General features: G+C 37.5%; 1 protein-coding gene across 3 annotated transcripts; it reads right to left on the reverse strand.

Moving 5' to 3' along the window:
• Positions 1-1,651: 1,651 nt before the first annotated feature.
• LOC121316246 (ubiquinone biosynthesis O-methyltransferase, mitochondrial-like) lies at positions 1,652-15,577 on the reverse strand. 3 transcript variants are annotated; one of them, XM_041251188.1, is made up of 6 exons: positions 14,187-15,567; positions 13,398-13,556; positions 9,968-10,067; positions 7,276-7,518; positions 5,181-5,340; positions 1,652-2,459 (listed from the first exon to the last, which is right to left on the reverse strand). In XM_041251188.1, the coding sequence occupies exons 1-6, from the start codon at positions 14,402-14,404 to the stop codon at positions 2,275-2,277; spliced, it is 1,065 nt and encodes a 354-aa protein (XP_041107122.1). In that variant the 5' UTR covers positions 14,405-15,567; the 3' UTR covers positions 1,652-2,274. The 3 variants fall into 3 exon arrangements, with proteins under 3 accessions (XP_041107122.1, XP_041107125.1, XP_041107123.1); XM_041251191.1 differs by having other exon boundaries at positions 2,369-4,144; positions 14,187-15,576; XM_041251189.1 differs by lacking the exon at positions 1,652-2,459 and adding an exon at positions 4,696-4,932 and having other exon boundaries at positions 14,187-15,577.
• Positions 15,578-16,739: the final 1,162 nt, after the last annotated feature.

A 16,739-nucleotide genomic window follows, 5' to 3' on the forward strand; every position in this document is an offset into this window, starting at 1 on the left:
ATACTGCACCTTCCTTTTTCATAAGAAATAAAAGGGGCTATTGAAAACAGTCCCCCTTTTAAGACGATTTCACTGCAAAGACAGCTAGAGTCCAATTTGATCGTTACTGCCTTACTGATCCGACAGAATTTTGGAAATAATCTGAAGTTTAATTTCCTCAAAAACACACACACACACAAACAAACAACATAAAACACTATGTTCAAGTTTTCATAAAAAACGTATAAAGCAGTACAGTATATAATATGATAAATGGCTTCAGAATAATATATTTACTGATCATTATTTAGCAGTACACAATCAAATGGATTTATGACACTCCAATTATATTTACATACATTTCGTCGACCAGAACGTGCGCATAATCAGTATTGCTTTTAAAGGTAACCCTGTTCACGTTTTTTTATAATTGCTTATTTGAAATCGTTCTCCATTTATTGTACCTACTACTTGCTCTTAGTGGAATTTACTTATAACCAAATATTTTTAAGTTTAGCTGCTTAGTCGAAATCGCTCTCAGACGTAATTATGTATTGTATTTATTTTCTCTCATTTGAATTTGTTCTTGTTTATTACTGGTTCTATTGTATTTAATAACTGCTCTTATCTGTAATGTGATATTTTGCAATGTTTTTTCTATGCTAAGAAATACTATTACTACTACTACTACTCTGCTGCTGAAGAACCTTCTGCTGCAGTTCTGGCTGCACTTCTCCCCCACCCTCCTCATCTTCGGGCACCCTGTTCGTGGCTCCAGCAAAATGAGAGCCCTCCTCGTGAATCTGCTCCTGGATCTTGCTAAACTGGCCATTTACAAGACCAGGAAGCGTAAGATGAGCGGGGAAGGTCTCTTTGACTGCGGGCCCATGTTCAGAGCCCTGCTCCGTTCAAGGATTAATTTGGAGCACGCCCACGCGGAGTTTGCTGGGACATGGCATCGTTTGTCGACCAGTGGACTCTAGGGGGCGTGCTCTGTACCACCTCCCCTTTTACCGTTCATATTTAATTTGCAGTCCTTTTTCTGTTTTTTCTGTTAAATTAGTTAAATGCCTATCTATTTAGCATCCTCTATTCCGAGGATGCCAATTTGAATTTTTTTTCTTCAGTCGTCAAAAATGACGGCTGGAGGTGAGGTAGCCTATTAGGCATTTAAATAGGACTACTACTAATAATAATTAGCCTAGATTTCACAACCAGCATACTGGTATTACAGGCTCTCCGGCTGTAATGAAAGGACAAACCCCTTTCAGATTCTTGAAGATTACAGGCCCTTCATTATGTAAGTGAAGGAGATGGGTTCAAACAGGCATCTTCAGTCAGAAGGCCAGCTCGTAACAGGCTGGCTGTCTCCCTGTCAACCTGATGAAGAATGACCTCAACTACAGAAGCCAATTACTTACATTTGCAGTGATTATAAAACAGGGTTTCAATAAAGATGTAAAATCCTTCAGTTCTCTTGGCTGACCGCACTTGAAACAGAGGATTATTGTGCACTACTCCGTTGATCCTCTTCTCAAACTCTTGGCCTCCATTGTCTCCATGAATAAGAACAATATCCTTTTTTTTTTTTTTTTTTTTGACAACCAAAACAAAACCCAAAACAAACAAACAAAAAAACAGAAGGAAAACACATAAATGACACAATCATCACTTTATTGAGGCCCTGTATTATTTCAAAGTAAACTACACATGGCATGTACTCATAGCAGTAGTGCAGTGCAATGATGTAATACAGTAAAAGGCAGAAATGTACACTGTGTAATAGTTTATTCACAACAAAAACAATCTAATATATCTACTACTAGCACTAAACTTCCACATTAAGACAATCTTTAAACTGATTGCAAGATGTGTGTTTTAATTTAACTCAAACAGCCACACAATATGCCTTCAAGACATACAAAAATATAGACAAATTACCCAAAATAGTAGTAGAGTATCTAGTTTTACACATTTAGGGTTCAACTGCATTAGCTGGTTTTGCTTCTTGCCTTCTCAGCGCAGTATACAATATTGTTTCGCCCATCTCTGAAACGTGCCTTGCACATGTAGCTTGGCAGTTCATTAACTTCACACAAGTTAAGGTGTTCCTTCTAAAACAGCCGTAACCACTTTTTAGTTAAAAAATAAACCGACATTTTTGGTAACTGTCTAAGTTATGCTGCTTAATTTACGAGATGCACAAATAAAAGTACTGAATATTACCGGCACCTACAGACCCTGATATTAATAAGAAATATAGTTTAGGAGTGAACACTCTCTTCCCCTCGTGTTTCAGTGCTGGTTCTTTTCTATATCTTCATGCTCTTCTGTTGTAGTTTCTGTGAACTCTGACTCCAGTCGTGTTTTTTGCTTTACTGCATGAACAGCATAGTTTATGGCTGTGCTTTCAGTCCAACTCCAGGAGCCAGAGAATGGGTTGTAACACATCCCATTAATTGATTCAACATAGAAGCCGTCTGAGCATAATGGAAAACAAGAATAAAGAAAACACATAAGGCACTGCAAGCAGAAAGGCAGGATTCCATTACAGTACTGGTAGTTGTCTTTGTAATTTAAGGTAATAACTTTCCACCATGGGAGCCTAAACAAATTAATCAATATTTCAATCCGTGATCAGAGGCGCTGGAACAATTTTTATAGTGGGGGTGCTGAAAGCCATTGAACAAAACTGTAATCCCTGTATATGATGGAAGCCATGTAAAGCCAGGGGACCCTGCCGCAACCCCTGCACCCCTAGTTCCAGCAACCCTGCCCATGAGAAACTATGAACAATTAAAAGGCCTAAACTAAATGTACCAGCATTCCGGTAATTTCATTAAACCATTTTTAAACTCTCAAACTTTAAAAAAAAAAAAAAAAAGGAAGATCTAGATATGTTTAATTAAGCAATAACTGCAGGGTGCTTTGAGTGTATGAGGACAGCACTTCCTGTCCGTTGTATTAGGAGTGGTTCTCCCAACTGGATTAGGCATCACGCTGATTTAAAGATGCAAATAACGTGAAGCGATAGTGATCCTTGCAACAAAACTGTAAACAGCGTACCAGAAATGCTGAAAGAGTAATATCCAACAGCATTTTGAAAGAAGCAGGATAGTGGGTGCACATTGAACAGGTGCCACAGCAGCAAGGGCAGCATCTCTATGCCACGTTGCCAGGGTTGTGAGCAGGTCAAACTGTGGCTCAACTGGACACTGCGTACCGGTCCTAATAAAAAGTGACCAGGCTGTGTGTGTGGCCTGTAGCTATAGCATGAAAATGACAAGAGTTTTAGTATTACTTGTTTGCTAAATAATAATTTAAAAGCTGTCATGTCTATTAGGGTTCCATGTCTAATACTACTTTGTATCCCAGACAGTCCATGGGGAATCCCAAACATTTTAGACCTTTGCTGCAGTGTCTGGTGAGGCAACAGTCTTACAAGCATTGTACAAGGTTAAAACAAATAAAAATAAAAATAAATCTGTTAACATCAATTCATGGAACCACCCCAGAAACTGCAGCAAAACTGAAAAAACTAAAGGCTTTTCACGACTTAGTTCATGGACTAAGACACAAAACTGACTTCATATTTTGGTAACGCAGAACTCCCAAAGGGAGACTGGGAATCACTGAAAAAGGTGGTCAGGTTCAAAACAATCAAGGTTCAGACAACACCAACTACAGCACACCTGCAGCGTCAGCCAGGAAAATGAAGTAAAGGTTAAAAAGGACATGTACAATTTCTTGCTATGCAACGTCTACAAGAACACATTTATAATGTTAGAATTAACTCCCGAGAACGCGCTTGGGGCTCTGTTAAGGCTACACAAGCCAATTTTATCCTGTTGCAATGAGCTGGCCTCTTTCAAATTAAAATCACAGCCCTAGGACATCACCAGGTCATCTACTCCACAAAACAATGGCAGAAAGTCTTTTTAATCCTTTAATAAAAAAAAAAATCTTGGATATTAAGAACCTTCCATCTATTAGTACATATTCTCATTAAAGCATTTATTGCCAGCTGGCTGGTTTACAGATGTCTTTCATCACCAAAATACTTTTTGAAGGAATCAAAACAGATAGCAGTATTTCTTCTACTCTCAGGCTGATTTCCCTGACAACACATCTTCAGGGCAGCTTTTTTCAGTGTTCCAGTGCGCCTCTGGAATGACAGGGTACTACAAATAAACCAAGGGCCTTAGGGATAGTCTCGTTAACAAATAACACTATGTAACACAATTTTTGTTCCTGGGTAGTAAGTGTTATTTCCTAATTGCTTATGCCTCAAAAGTACAGAAAATGGCTATTATTCCCCACAGACTTTGCTTTTGTGACCAGGACAGTGATATTTCAAAATATCACTATTTCCAATGGGAAAACAGGCAAATCTGTGTCTTTTTGTTCACATAAAGTCAGAAAAAAACAACATATGAATCTAAATTAACATGTATTTATACTAAAGTAATACAAAAATGACTACAAAAGATTTAGAAGTGAGTAGTTTTTCGAGATTTACGATTATACTGTATTTACATTTTCTATACTTTTGGGGCATAAGCAATTAGGAAATAACACTAACTACCCAGGAACAAATATATATATATATATATATATATATATATATATATATATATATATATATATATATATATATATATATATATGTTACACGGTGTAATTATCCAATAATATAACAAAATTAACATACTTTAATAACCGAATGTATAGGTATAGCATTAGCAAGTATGCGGCATACATGTGCACTTCAGAATGTACTTTGTAAAATTAATGTACCTATTTTAGTGCACCTAATTATTTTAGCCCCGATTATGCTCCCTCACCACAGCAACTGAAGGTTAGTGGGTGTCCTCTGATCACATGACCAAGCTTCAACACCATGGAGATCTACAGCACATCTCCAGATGACTGGCCAGTGACCAGTAGGGAATGCTGTAGCGCAGTGAGGAGAAACAGTACCTGGGATGAAGTAGTAGCATGACCACATTGTTAAATACCGAAAATACCAAATTTACTGTCAGCGTAGCCTAACGATGAATGCACTGAATTTGTGATTATAAATAAACAAATGATTATCTTTTATTGAACTGGATCCAGTGTTTTCAATTTCTTGATAAGGAGAATGGGATTCTTGGGATGCGCTGGTAGACACACTTGGTACATTTAACTGAACTACTCACTTGACTCTAGAATTCTTTCCAGGTCCACAGGATTTATAAACTTGTCCCAGTCATGAGTACCTCTGGGTACTATCTTCAGGATGTTTTCAGCAGCAACAATGGCTAATGAATAGGACAGGTTGGTTTTGTTTATAGTAGTAATAAACAACGATGCTCCAGGCTGTAAATAAAAAAAAAAAAAATTACAAATAATCATTTACACAGCTAATTTTGCTATGCCTTGAATCATAACAAACAGCTGCTAACCACACTGTACTGTGCAATAAACGACACAAGAATACTATGTAACAATAACCATTTTAATTTCCAGTGAAGAATATAAACAATATAAACATTATTATAAACAATATAAACAATAAATTATCAGTATGAGGACTGTAACTATTCGCTGTGTATTAATTCTTTACATGATATATCATGTCGTAATAGCGTTATGTATCGTTTGCATCATAATACAAAAACAAAAGCACCACATCGCTCACTTGTATTATGCATCACACAAGTACCCATCAGGATCAGATGTACCGTGATCCATACTGTACTGTGAACAGCATATAGGGATACGTACTGTATCATATCGTGATATTAGTGTATCGCTACACCCCTGAATGGAGGAATATTCCAGGCAATGTTAATATATTAGCACCAGTTATAACTGGAAAACATTACGCTATGCTTTTGTTTGAGAGTCTTATGGTTGACAATTAATCAATATACAAGAAAGGTAACACATACAGCCAAATTATACAGACATAGCCTAATTTCTGGCCACTTGTGCATGAATACAGATTTTAAAATTGCCTTTATAAGCGAAAACCATGCATTTACAAGAGTCCTTGTTTCCAAGAATTTAAAAAAAGAAAGGGTTCTCTATTAGATTAATTCAGATCTTATTGTTAAAGCCAGCAATCGCCCCATTAAAGCCAGTCAACAGCCCAACAAAGCTGTCCGTAACTGGGGGGTGCACTTACTACTTAAGGTGCATTATCATATAAAATAAATGGCACATGATTTTAACTTATAACTTGAACAGGTCATTTTTGTTGATACTACTTACAGTTTTTTGTTTTTTTTCCCCAATTCACTGTTTGTCAGTTAAAGTTGTAACGGGTTAGAAAATGAGTTACATCCAAGTTTGCAGAAGGTTTTTTAAAAAAGAGAGGTCATTTAAAAAAAAAAAAAATGGATGATGGTGGACTTCTTACTGAAAATAGGACCAAGCTGGGGGTGTAAAAAAGTGGCCTGAAATGTGAGGTGGTTTTAAAGCAAGGTTTAAAACAGCTTTAAAATCTAATTGTGGAGACACAGTTAATTCAAGTTTCAACCAGCGCTGACAAAGAAGGGATCTGGAGAACAAATCGATGCAGACAGAGAGAGAGAGAGAGAGAGAGAGAGAGAGATGGAGAATAAACCAACAGTCTTCCCTACAGTATTTGGGGTCAACACTCAGCATATCCAAGATTGTTTGATTTCAGAGGAAATGATGTATCAGTTTACATACATCATATCAATCTCATGGAAATCGTTTTCTTAACCTGTCACATGAATTACAAAATGAGATGAGATAAAACAAACAAGTAGCTGCAGTCTTAGTCTGACTGATCACACACATTAAGAGAGAAACAGAGAATTGTGGTATGTTTATCCTGTTTTTTTTTTTTAGTTAAGGTGCTTTCACCTGTGTGCAGTATGCCCTCAAATTCTAGTTGCCTGCTACATCTATGTTACATACTGTAGGCTAAACCACACAAAAAAGTGTCTTTTAAAAGCAGGAGCCAGTGCCTTTCTAGTGACCACCACTGTTGACCAGGTTTCCTTTTTCTGGCAATACGCTGCTGTGCTGGCACTTATTAAAATGAAAAGCACTTTGGCTGATCCAGCCTGCATTACATAAGACTTTGCAGACAAGTACAACTGAAGAGAAGCTACAGAGCTCACAGACATTATATGCAATATCTGAGTAATTGCAATAAGTACCACTTAGAATTGCAAAGATCATACAAATGTAATTTGAAGCTACTTACCGGTACTCTTCAACCCTGAAGCATTTAATAAACTCACATTCATGTGTGGATTTCCTTCAACTGCAGCTCACCTTCAACACCTCATAGCAGCTGTTGATGAAAGTCTCAAGGTCATTCACATGTTCAACCACTTCCGATGCTACAACAGCATCAAAGGTCTCTGCAGCTTCTTCCGTGATGTCCTCCAATAGGCAGCTGCTGTAATGGATCTGCTTGTTCAGAACGGGGTCGAATGATTTGTGCACCTCGGCAGTTCTAATACTGTCTTTTAATGGGTCAATTCCAGTAACCAAAGCTCCGAGCCTCCCTAAAGGCTAATGAGAAAGGATTTTTACAAACAAAAACAGCAAAAGCATAGCATTTATAAAACAGATCTCATAACCCTTATTAGCGCAAGCAACACTGGTCCCCTTTCCTTTGTGTAAGATTTAAACAGAATCACTTCCTGTGCTGTAGGTGAGACTAACTGTGGTCCAACTGCAATCAGACCACATGGGTTGTAGCATTACAAGGGATTTAAGTTCTGAGAAGCAGACTTTTACATTTTTTATTTACAGTGTTGTTAAGAAAAACACCTACATTTACAAGTCAATGAAGAAGCCAAAGATCTTTAGCACAACAGAAGGAGGCAGTGAATAATGCAGCGACGTCAAGTGGGTATTTACACCCATTCTCACCTCACATCTGTTACTCATGTACCAGGCCATAGAACAGATTTTGCCAAGTTACTGAACCTTTCCTGCCCTCGTCTAGGGCGTGACCAGCAGTGGTTGCTATGGCACGATAGATGAACCAAACCCAGCCATTTTTCCTTCCTTAGCCCATAGTGGCACAATGGCCAAGGCAGAGCTGACTTTCGGGTTCCATAAAAAACTTGGGCAACCAGAATTCAAGCCAGCAAGCTCCAGAAAGTATGACCCTGCACTCTGCAGCAGTGTAATTACTAGGTGACAAAACATTTATTATTATTCCTTTAAAGTTTGCTTTCTGATTTTTCCTGTCTGGTGAGAAACAGTTAAGTGCTGTGACAGTGCCAACTTAGGTAACACATTAGGGGCACACACAAGGAGAAGTCATTTCCAGTTTCTTAGACTTGGCTAGTTATGAAGTTATGTATCATAATGATACTTTATTTTTTTTTTTGTGATGTCAGGCACAAAGCTAATTTGACAGACCATTACAGACACATAGAAAGTTTAAGTATTTGGTTAGACCTGATACTGTCAAGTTTAATATTGCAATTCTGCTGGCAAGTCTTCAGTGCAATACATAAGCTGCAACTTATTTTGAAGCTCTTATTACTTTATACAACAGCCGTGCCAAAGCTAAAGACACTGGTCATAGTAAAAATTCAGTTTCAGAGAACATGATTCTGGGCATATATATGTTTATGTTTTTAAATGATCATAACATTTTGAAACACTGTACAGTATGCATAACATTAAAATGCTAAAAGTGGATCTACTACAAACTAAATAAATTGAATTTGTCTTTTTTTCTGGAAATTATGATTTGGTTCATTTATGGGACAACTAAAAGAGTCTGGAAGGACCACAGTTTAAAGGGGAAGGAGAACTGTTCTTATTGTTCTTACTGTTGCAATTCTTATTAGTAGTTAATAAGTAGTGATTGAAAATAATTTACAGTAATTTTATTTAAAGTAGATTAGTTTGCACGGTAAATAAGTAGTACAGGAGATTTAAGCAAAGATGTAATTTAAAGTAACTTTCCCCTTTACAACGGTCCTCCCCTTTAAACTCAAACGCTTCCACTTTAAACCATGGGCCTTACACGTTTACAATGGACCTTCCCCGTTAACCGTAAGCGGTCCATTTATTCAGCGCTTGTCAGGCGTGTCAGGTCCAATTTATTTTCACACGCGTTGTTTATTTTACAAGCGCAGTTTAAAATATCCCCCCTCCCCCCTCCTAGAGTAAAACAGGTTTAAAAGGCACTGAATCGCAAAAGGACACCCAGTACTGCATCTCCAGCAAAGCCCAACCTCTTGTTCGCTGTATTTTTCAAAAACCTCTTTATAGATGTGCATACTGATAAATCCTCTCTTGGTCACTTGTTTTATCACCAAACTCCTCAATAATGTGATCTAAGTCATTATTTTATTATTATAACATCTCACAAAGCTCTGCAAATGTGAAGCAGAAGCAGCTATCTCCTTCGTTTATAATAATCTTTATTTTTATATAGCACCTTTCATAGTGGACCACCATCAGAAAGCACTTTACAAGATACCAGACTAGGGTGTGTGAACCCGTGCATCAGCTGCAGAGTCACTTACAACAACGTCTCACCTGAAAGACAGAGTACAAGGAGTAACTTGCTCGGGGTCACACAGTGAGTCACAGCTGGGATTTGAACCAGGTACCTTCTGGTTATAGGCCCGTTACTTGAACCACTGGACCACACAGCCTCCTCCATGTTACGTCTGTGGTGCATGGGGCTATCAGATACACACTTTTTTTTCGGCTCCTAACGGTCTCACTTGGCCATTGAAAGGTTTTCTCATCTTTTTCTGGAGAAAAAAACGACTAAAGACCTGTGTTTTATGTCTTTTCGATGATGTCAGACAGGGTCCGACATTGGACCGCAAAGGGTTAAACCATGGCCCTTCCCCTTTAAGCCACAGTCCTTCCTTTCAGTATGTCCCTTCATTTACTCAATTTCCTGCCACACAGAAATGACCCCTCCGCTCCAGCAATACACACAGCTTTTAAAAAGATAATTAACCCATAATACTTACAGTACCTCACTTAATAGGCCTCCACCACAGCCGACATCTAATATTTTATAACCAGATAAAGGGCTTCCTGGTTTTCGACGGCCATTTCTATTCAACAGATTGTCTCTGGAATAGAGCAGAAAATGTACTGCATTATGGGGCAACATCTTCATAGGATTTAACTAGGCCTTCCACGGGGTACATACATATCTTATGTAATGTTAGGAAATAAAAGCAGATGATTTACAAATACAAACTATCCTGGGGCCCTTGATTCCACCGGAAGGCCGATTTCCACCCACTACATCCAACACACTATGCTGAATATGTACTCTGACAAATGGGTACCATCCACACCACTGGCTTTGTACTGTCTGTCACTGGTTAACATCACATACATGACATACTTCAGTCATCTTCACTGCCCAGCACAAACTCAGGATGTCATTTCAATTGAGCAGTTATGGGGATGAACTTGAAAATCACAAATGTCGTCATAATCCTCATCACAGAAAATCGATTCCATACCAGTTCCATATTGGTTACTGCAATAAAAGATGGGCCAACCAAAATATGTGGGGGTTCCTAATAAAGTGGCCAGTGAGTGTAAAACTCATATTTTGTATTTTACTCAGCAATATTGAATGTTTAATATTAAGTTGCAGATGTATTTCTATTTCAACAGATTCAGTTCCAAATTATTTAAAGCTGCAAAGCTTGTTTAAAGTTAATTAAAATCATCATGTCACATGCTGGTTGCGAACTTGAAACATGTCACTTCGTCTGAATTTAAAAGAGGCTGACCTTATTCGAGAATATCAAAACATTAAATACATGTATCAAAACAATATTAGTGGGTGTAAATCTATCTCTGCACATAACATCAATTTGCTTTGGGAAGTAAACATGACCTGCATGAGCATCACTGTCCCCTTTAATTACTGTACCTAGGCTTCCTGCATGGATTGCCTTAGGGGAGTCTCTCTCTCTCTCTCTCTCTCTCTCTCTCTCTCTCTCTCTCTCTCTCTCTCTCTCTCTCTCTCTCTCTCTCTCTCTCTCTCTCCCTCCCTCCCTCCCTCCACCCCTGGAGGTCAGTCTAACCTGGACTCCTGGGTCGACTGACCTAGAGGTCACTGAAGCGTGGAGAGGTGAATTTTGCCCAACTGATTTTTCTCCCTGAAACCTGGGATCGCAAAAGTCAATGAAACCCTCTCTGTGGACCTCCAGAACAAGATCCACAATTGAAGATTCGAATCAGCTCTTGATCATGACTCACCATGAACTCCATACGGTACTAGGGATGCCCTGTACTATAAATTTTCCACACAGAACATTCTGATACAATTAGACCCCATTATGTAGCTCAGTAGCTGGGATCCTCGGAAGCCGTTTGCTGCGGAATAACAAGGAAAAATGCTGATTTTCCATGATGTCGGAGATTTATTTGCTTTACATTTGGGGAGGGTTTGTTTGATAATAACCAAATCAATACATTCTTTCACGTTCAGTTTTGAATGAGGCTTTAGTTCACTTGTCAGCATCCAGAGCTGTTCAAAGATGCCAAAAACAATAACAATCACCACTAAAGATCGGATTGAGTTTGGCAACGACGAATTTCACATTGATGTTAATGTGCTGTTTTGTACCTCATGTAGCAAGGCTGTAGATAACACTCACAGGCAGACCTTGTAGTACACATGGGAAGCAATAAACATAAATTGAATGAAAGGAAACGTAAACAACATAAAACTTGGGATTCTTTTCTGTGCTCAACGCCAGCATCTCACTAAAATCTGGCTGTAAAGCTGCAGCTTTATTTTACAATAGCCATCCGGGTTACAAAGACTAAAGGCCCTTACATATCAATAAAACCGATGCTTTTCAAAAGCGCCCTTCACACCAAAGATGACATGACAAGCGACACAAATTCCAGCACGCGCCATGAAAAAAAATAATAGAACCTGGTCTTATTTTTGCAAATTCAGCGCACGACAACTACACAACTGAGCAATCAGAGAACAGCTTCATGTATTGTGGTTTAAAATCAAGCCCTGTTTCAATTTAACTCAAAATGGAGAAGATCATACTTGCAGTATCTAATTTCCCTGACCTTTTTAACAAGAGCCAAAGCAATTATTTTTGTGTAAGTGCGGGCCAACAATCTGCAACAGGTCTTCAAATTGGGTTGTAGACATACAAAAGTACTGTCCGAATCTGAATTTTAGTTTTTGGACTAATCTATGGAATTCCCCTATAGCTGATCTTTTTCTTAGGATGTCACGTCGTGTCTGTGACCTCCTCTGGCGTGCACTGTGTTTTCGGGGCGAATTTGTCGTGTCGCCCCAGTAAAAATCGTGTCGTGTCTGGTGTGTGAAGGTCTTAACTCTGAGTTAACTGACATTATTTTTCTTTTATTTACAGCAGGGAATTTTTTGTAATATTTGAAGTTAAAAAAAAAAAAAAAAAAAAAAAAAAGTAAGTTTGTTTTATTGATTAATGGCACAGGTAAGCTTGTAACTTGTAATTTTCCCTGTAATATTTCAATGCCTGTTACTGTGATTGTTATTGTTAATGGTATTCTACTGGCGACTGAGCAGTGGTTTATTATGTATCGTGCATGTTGTTGAGCAAAGTGTATTTGATATATGATGGTGTACTGTTGCATTTAGGTTAGGGTGCTTCCCTTAATGAAGTTGCCGTTGCTATACATGTGGGACTAGAGTTTTGTTAGCCAGATGTTCAGTAATCTTCCAAGAGAAGGGGTAATGATAATGTTCTGTCTTTACTGGTAATTTAACAATCGTGTTTGTAAACAAAGACGGTATTCATGCAGGTTAAAAAAGGTATGAATGTTTATTGTAAATAGAATGAACGTTAAATAATAGTTTATTTTTGTATAAAATAAATCCAGGTGTAACCGGTTACTGAATAATTAATTAATTATTATTTAATGCTGTGTCTTTCCTTTGGAGGAAGCAGTAGTATTAGGTGATAAGTCATTGTATGTACAACCTGTTACTCATTTGCAGTCTGAGTGAACTATCCATTACGAAAATAAATATTTATACCTCTGAACACTCATAAGTTTGCTGCTTCCCATGTTCTAAACACTCTGTGTTCTTGATGGAATAATGTGGTTGTTGGTGGATTCAAAATGTATATATATATATATATATATATATATATATATATATATATATATATATATATATATATATATATATATATATATATATAAAGTTTATTAAGTTTATAATTCAGTGGATATAAATTTGCTACTATGCTGCGACGTAAATATAATAATAGAAAATCATCTGCTACAAATCAAGGATTACTGTATATCCCGTAGCTCTTCCATTCTGTGTGCAAGCCATCCTTCCTTTTTTTAACAAAAAAATGTGTGAACAGGGTCATAACTCTTTATGAATAAATCTGAATTTAAATTTTAAGTGTTACCTGATAAATGGAACTCTGAGATCATTCATAGAATGAAGAGCTGCAAATTCTCCCTGTTCATCCCACCATCTCTTTGCGAGAGACTGGAATTTCTTCGTTTCATCTGGGTCCAGCGTTGTATGCGATGTCGTACACATGTTGGCCCTACCTTGCCAGAAACTAAAGAAATGTTACTCTACTGTATAGCTCTGCTTTTAATTTACTTCAATATTTGGGCTGAAGCAAGTTCCTGCGCCCCGTGGTAAATAAATAAAAAAGGGTACTTGTTCAATTTGTTATTACATATTTTAAAACTTCTTACTTCACTCCAAAAAAAAAACAGTGCGATGCAAAAGTATCTTAAAGAACACGTGCCTAATTATATACATATGTTTTTAAATATATATTTATATATTTGCATTAAAACATTCTGCCAAATATACAATTAATAGTTGCATTTACAGATAAAGGACAAGGGTCTATAAAAAAAAAGCATTTTGCCAACAAGTGATATACAGTATTTGCTATGGCAGTAATTTGCCATTCAGTAAGTTATGTAGCACAATATATATATATATATATCTAGATATATATATATAATATATATTATATATATCTATATATATATATATATATTATATATATATATAATATATATAAGTTACAATGATTGAAGACGAAACATTCTTTAAAATGTAAAAATAATACACAGGTGGGCCTACATAGTATTCGATAACATGGTAAATATAAGTGAAAAGAGAAATGTTAATTTCTGCAAATAACATGCATGCCGATTGCCCGATTGCTTACTGTCTCTTGCAGGTCAGACTCGCGATAAGATAACGTGAATGCAGCTGCTGCTGCTGCTTTGCAATGCTCTGAACTAGAGTCCCAGAACGCAAACACGACAGCGGCTGCACAGATAACACAGCCGGGGCATGTCGTTCAAAAACCCGAACAACCCATCGAAATGTTGTTCCCGAACCCAATCTGTGCATTACAAAACACCTCACTTCCACTGCAGACATGGCCACAGCACTATACACACCAAGCTCCTGCTGTTCACAAGATCTTTCTAATCTGATACTTGCCAATTAACGTAATGTTATTCTTTGAAATGCCCTAGGCAGTCCGGTTGCTTTGAAAGACCCGAGTGGAAACTCGCTCTGCTTTACGTGGTTAGTATAGTTCCAATGGTTCAGGGCACACATTTGAATTGAAAAAACATACGGCAATGGTTTGATATGGTAATTTACGACGTTGCCGTGTTTGTTTTAACTGGAATAAAAGCTTAATTATTCTGGCTCATTAAAAAAGTATATATTAAACATATAATCTACATAAATAATGATATATTTAAAGGTTTGGAACAAGAACATGTCACTTGGAACTAATCACTATGCCCCACTTTGAAGCCTGCGCAAACGACAGTTCCCCACGAATAATAAAACAGTGACAGCGGCAAGATACATCACTGAGTTGAGAGGGGTATTGCTGCAGAACGAAGGCTCCCACAGCGTAGCTCACAAGTGCTGCGTGCGCAACTCGTAAGGTTCGTGGAGTATTGAACTTAACTTTAAATACACACAACAATACCGTAAACCTAAACCCAAGGTTCGTGGGATATTGCCCGTAACTTTAGACACACAACAATAACTGAACACTAAACCTAAGCTTCGTGGGGTATTATCGTCACGTTGAGGATTGAGAGTGAATGAAGCACAGCGTAAATTACGAGTTGCGCACGCAGCACTACCCTGTTGGAGCTATCCTGTGTGAATCTTCGTTCTGCAGCTATATACTCTTCTCTGCGTTTGCACTTTTTATTCAGGGTAAAGGCGATTGATGGAATTATTTGTCAAAAAAGATGGCAGCTTTCATAACCGTACTTGTTTGGAAAGTGTAGTTTTTCATGACTTCTAGTAGGTCTCAATAGTTAATAAGTCTACAATTATGTAAAATGCATTTAACAACCTGTCCAACACAATTAGGAATTTTCTTATGCTTTTATTAAAAGATTGTCAAATGTTATTATTATTGCAGAATTGGGTAGCTCTTATTTTTAAGAAAATAATGTTTTGTTTTTTATTGTTATATTCTGCCTAGGATTACTTTTGACTATTTGTTTCCTTCCAGAATTTTACAATCACTTTATCACTTGAAAAAAAGTCTGAGACACATTGCATTTTTCTACTCTGATGCATTATGAGCATCAGCAATTTACTCAGAACCTCCACTAGTGTTTTCTATTATAACAACCTTGACTTGCATAAAGAAGGAAAATCATTTGAGTGAAATAGCTCGCATCACTTGATTTTCAAGGTGTGGTATCCAAAGTATAATCAACAAGTCCAGAGAAACATCATCTGTAATTGACAAACCCAGGACTGGAAGACCTAAAAATCTGTCTAACAAGGATGAGCAATACTTGAAAATAATATCCTTAAGGAATAGAAAGACAAGCATTGAATTGACAACATAACTGACAGAGGGCACAGGTGTCACTGTCCATCCATCAACAGTCCAAAGCACCTTTGACCATTGTTCCATGGTCCAATTGTGGTTTTATTGAGTTTTTACAGAAATCAAGCAGATATTCTGAGGTAGTTTTGGTGCACAAAAACCATCTACCTCACACTCTCGGACTTAGCTCCCACACCAGCATTGCCCTGCCCCTTAACAACCAAATCACACTCCTGATTCGCTGGTACAGTACTCCCTGACCTTCCAACTCCCACCTAATAGACTCTCGTTAACTGTCAATAAATGAACCGTATTGAGGACCCAAAAACACATGAGTAGTGCTGCAGATCGGAGCCTCTCACACGCCGCTTCTAAAATTGATTAAATCATGTAATAAAACATTGCAGCGTTTGTAAGACACAGTGTTATTAATAAAGACCGTCCTCGTTTAAGGTCCGCAGTCATTTTGATCAATTTAAAATAAATGCTGTGGCACCAAATTGAATACGATGTATATATATATATAACTACTGTATGAACAACTTCCCTGTTGAATTCACACCATTAACTAATACTTAAGCATCTAGATCAACCTATTCTAGTTAAATTGGTTAATAATTTACAGGACACTTGTAAATGAGATGGCATGTCTCAGAGATTTACGTTAATATTTAAAATCGCATATTGTAGATTCAGCATTTTGTGAAGCCAGCATGGGCGAAAGTACTTAAATTAGCCAGTCTCCACTGTTGCGTATACTTTAAAATTCACCAAATCAATTCATTGGTGGAATGGTGCTGCTATCATTTTGTGAAGTGTTTCCAGTCATTAACTACTAGGGAATAGACTGGAAAGGTTTCCTTGCCGTCACAGGGTCTTTAATTGATCAATATAGCATTG

The sequence above is a fragment of the Polyodon spathula genome, chromosome 5 (assembly GCF_017654505.1).
Source record: "Polyodon spathula isolate WHYD16114869_AA chromosome 5, ASM1765450v1, whole genome shotgun sequence".
NCBI lineage: Eukaryota > Metazoa > Chordata > Actinopteri > Acipenseriformes > Polyodontidae > Polyodon > Polyodon spathula.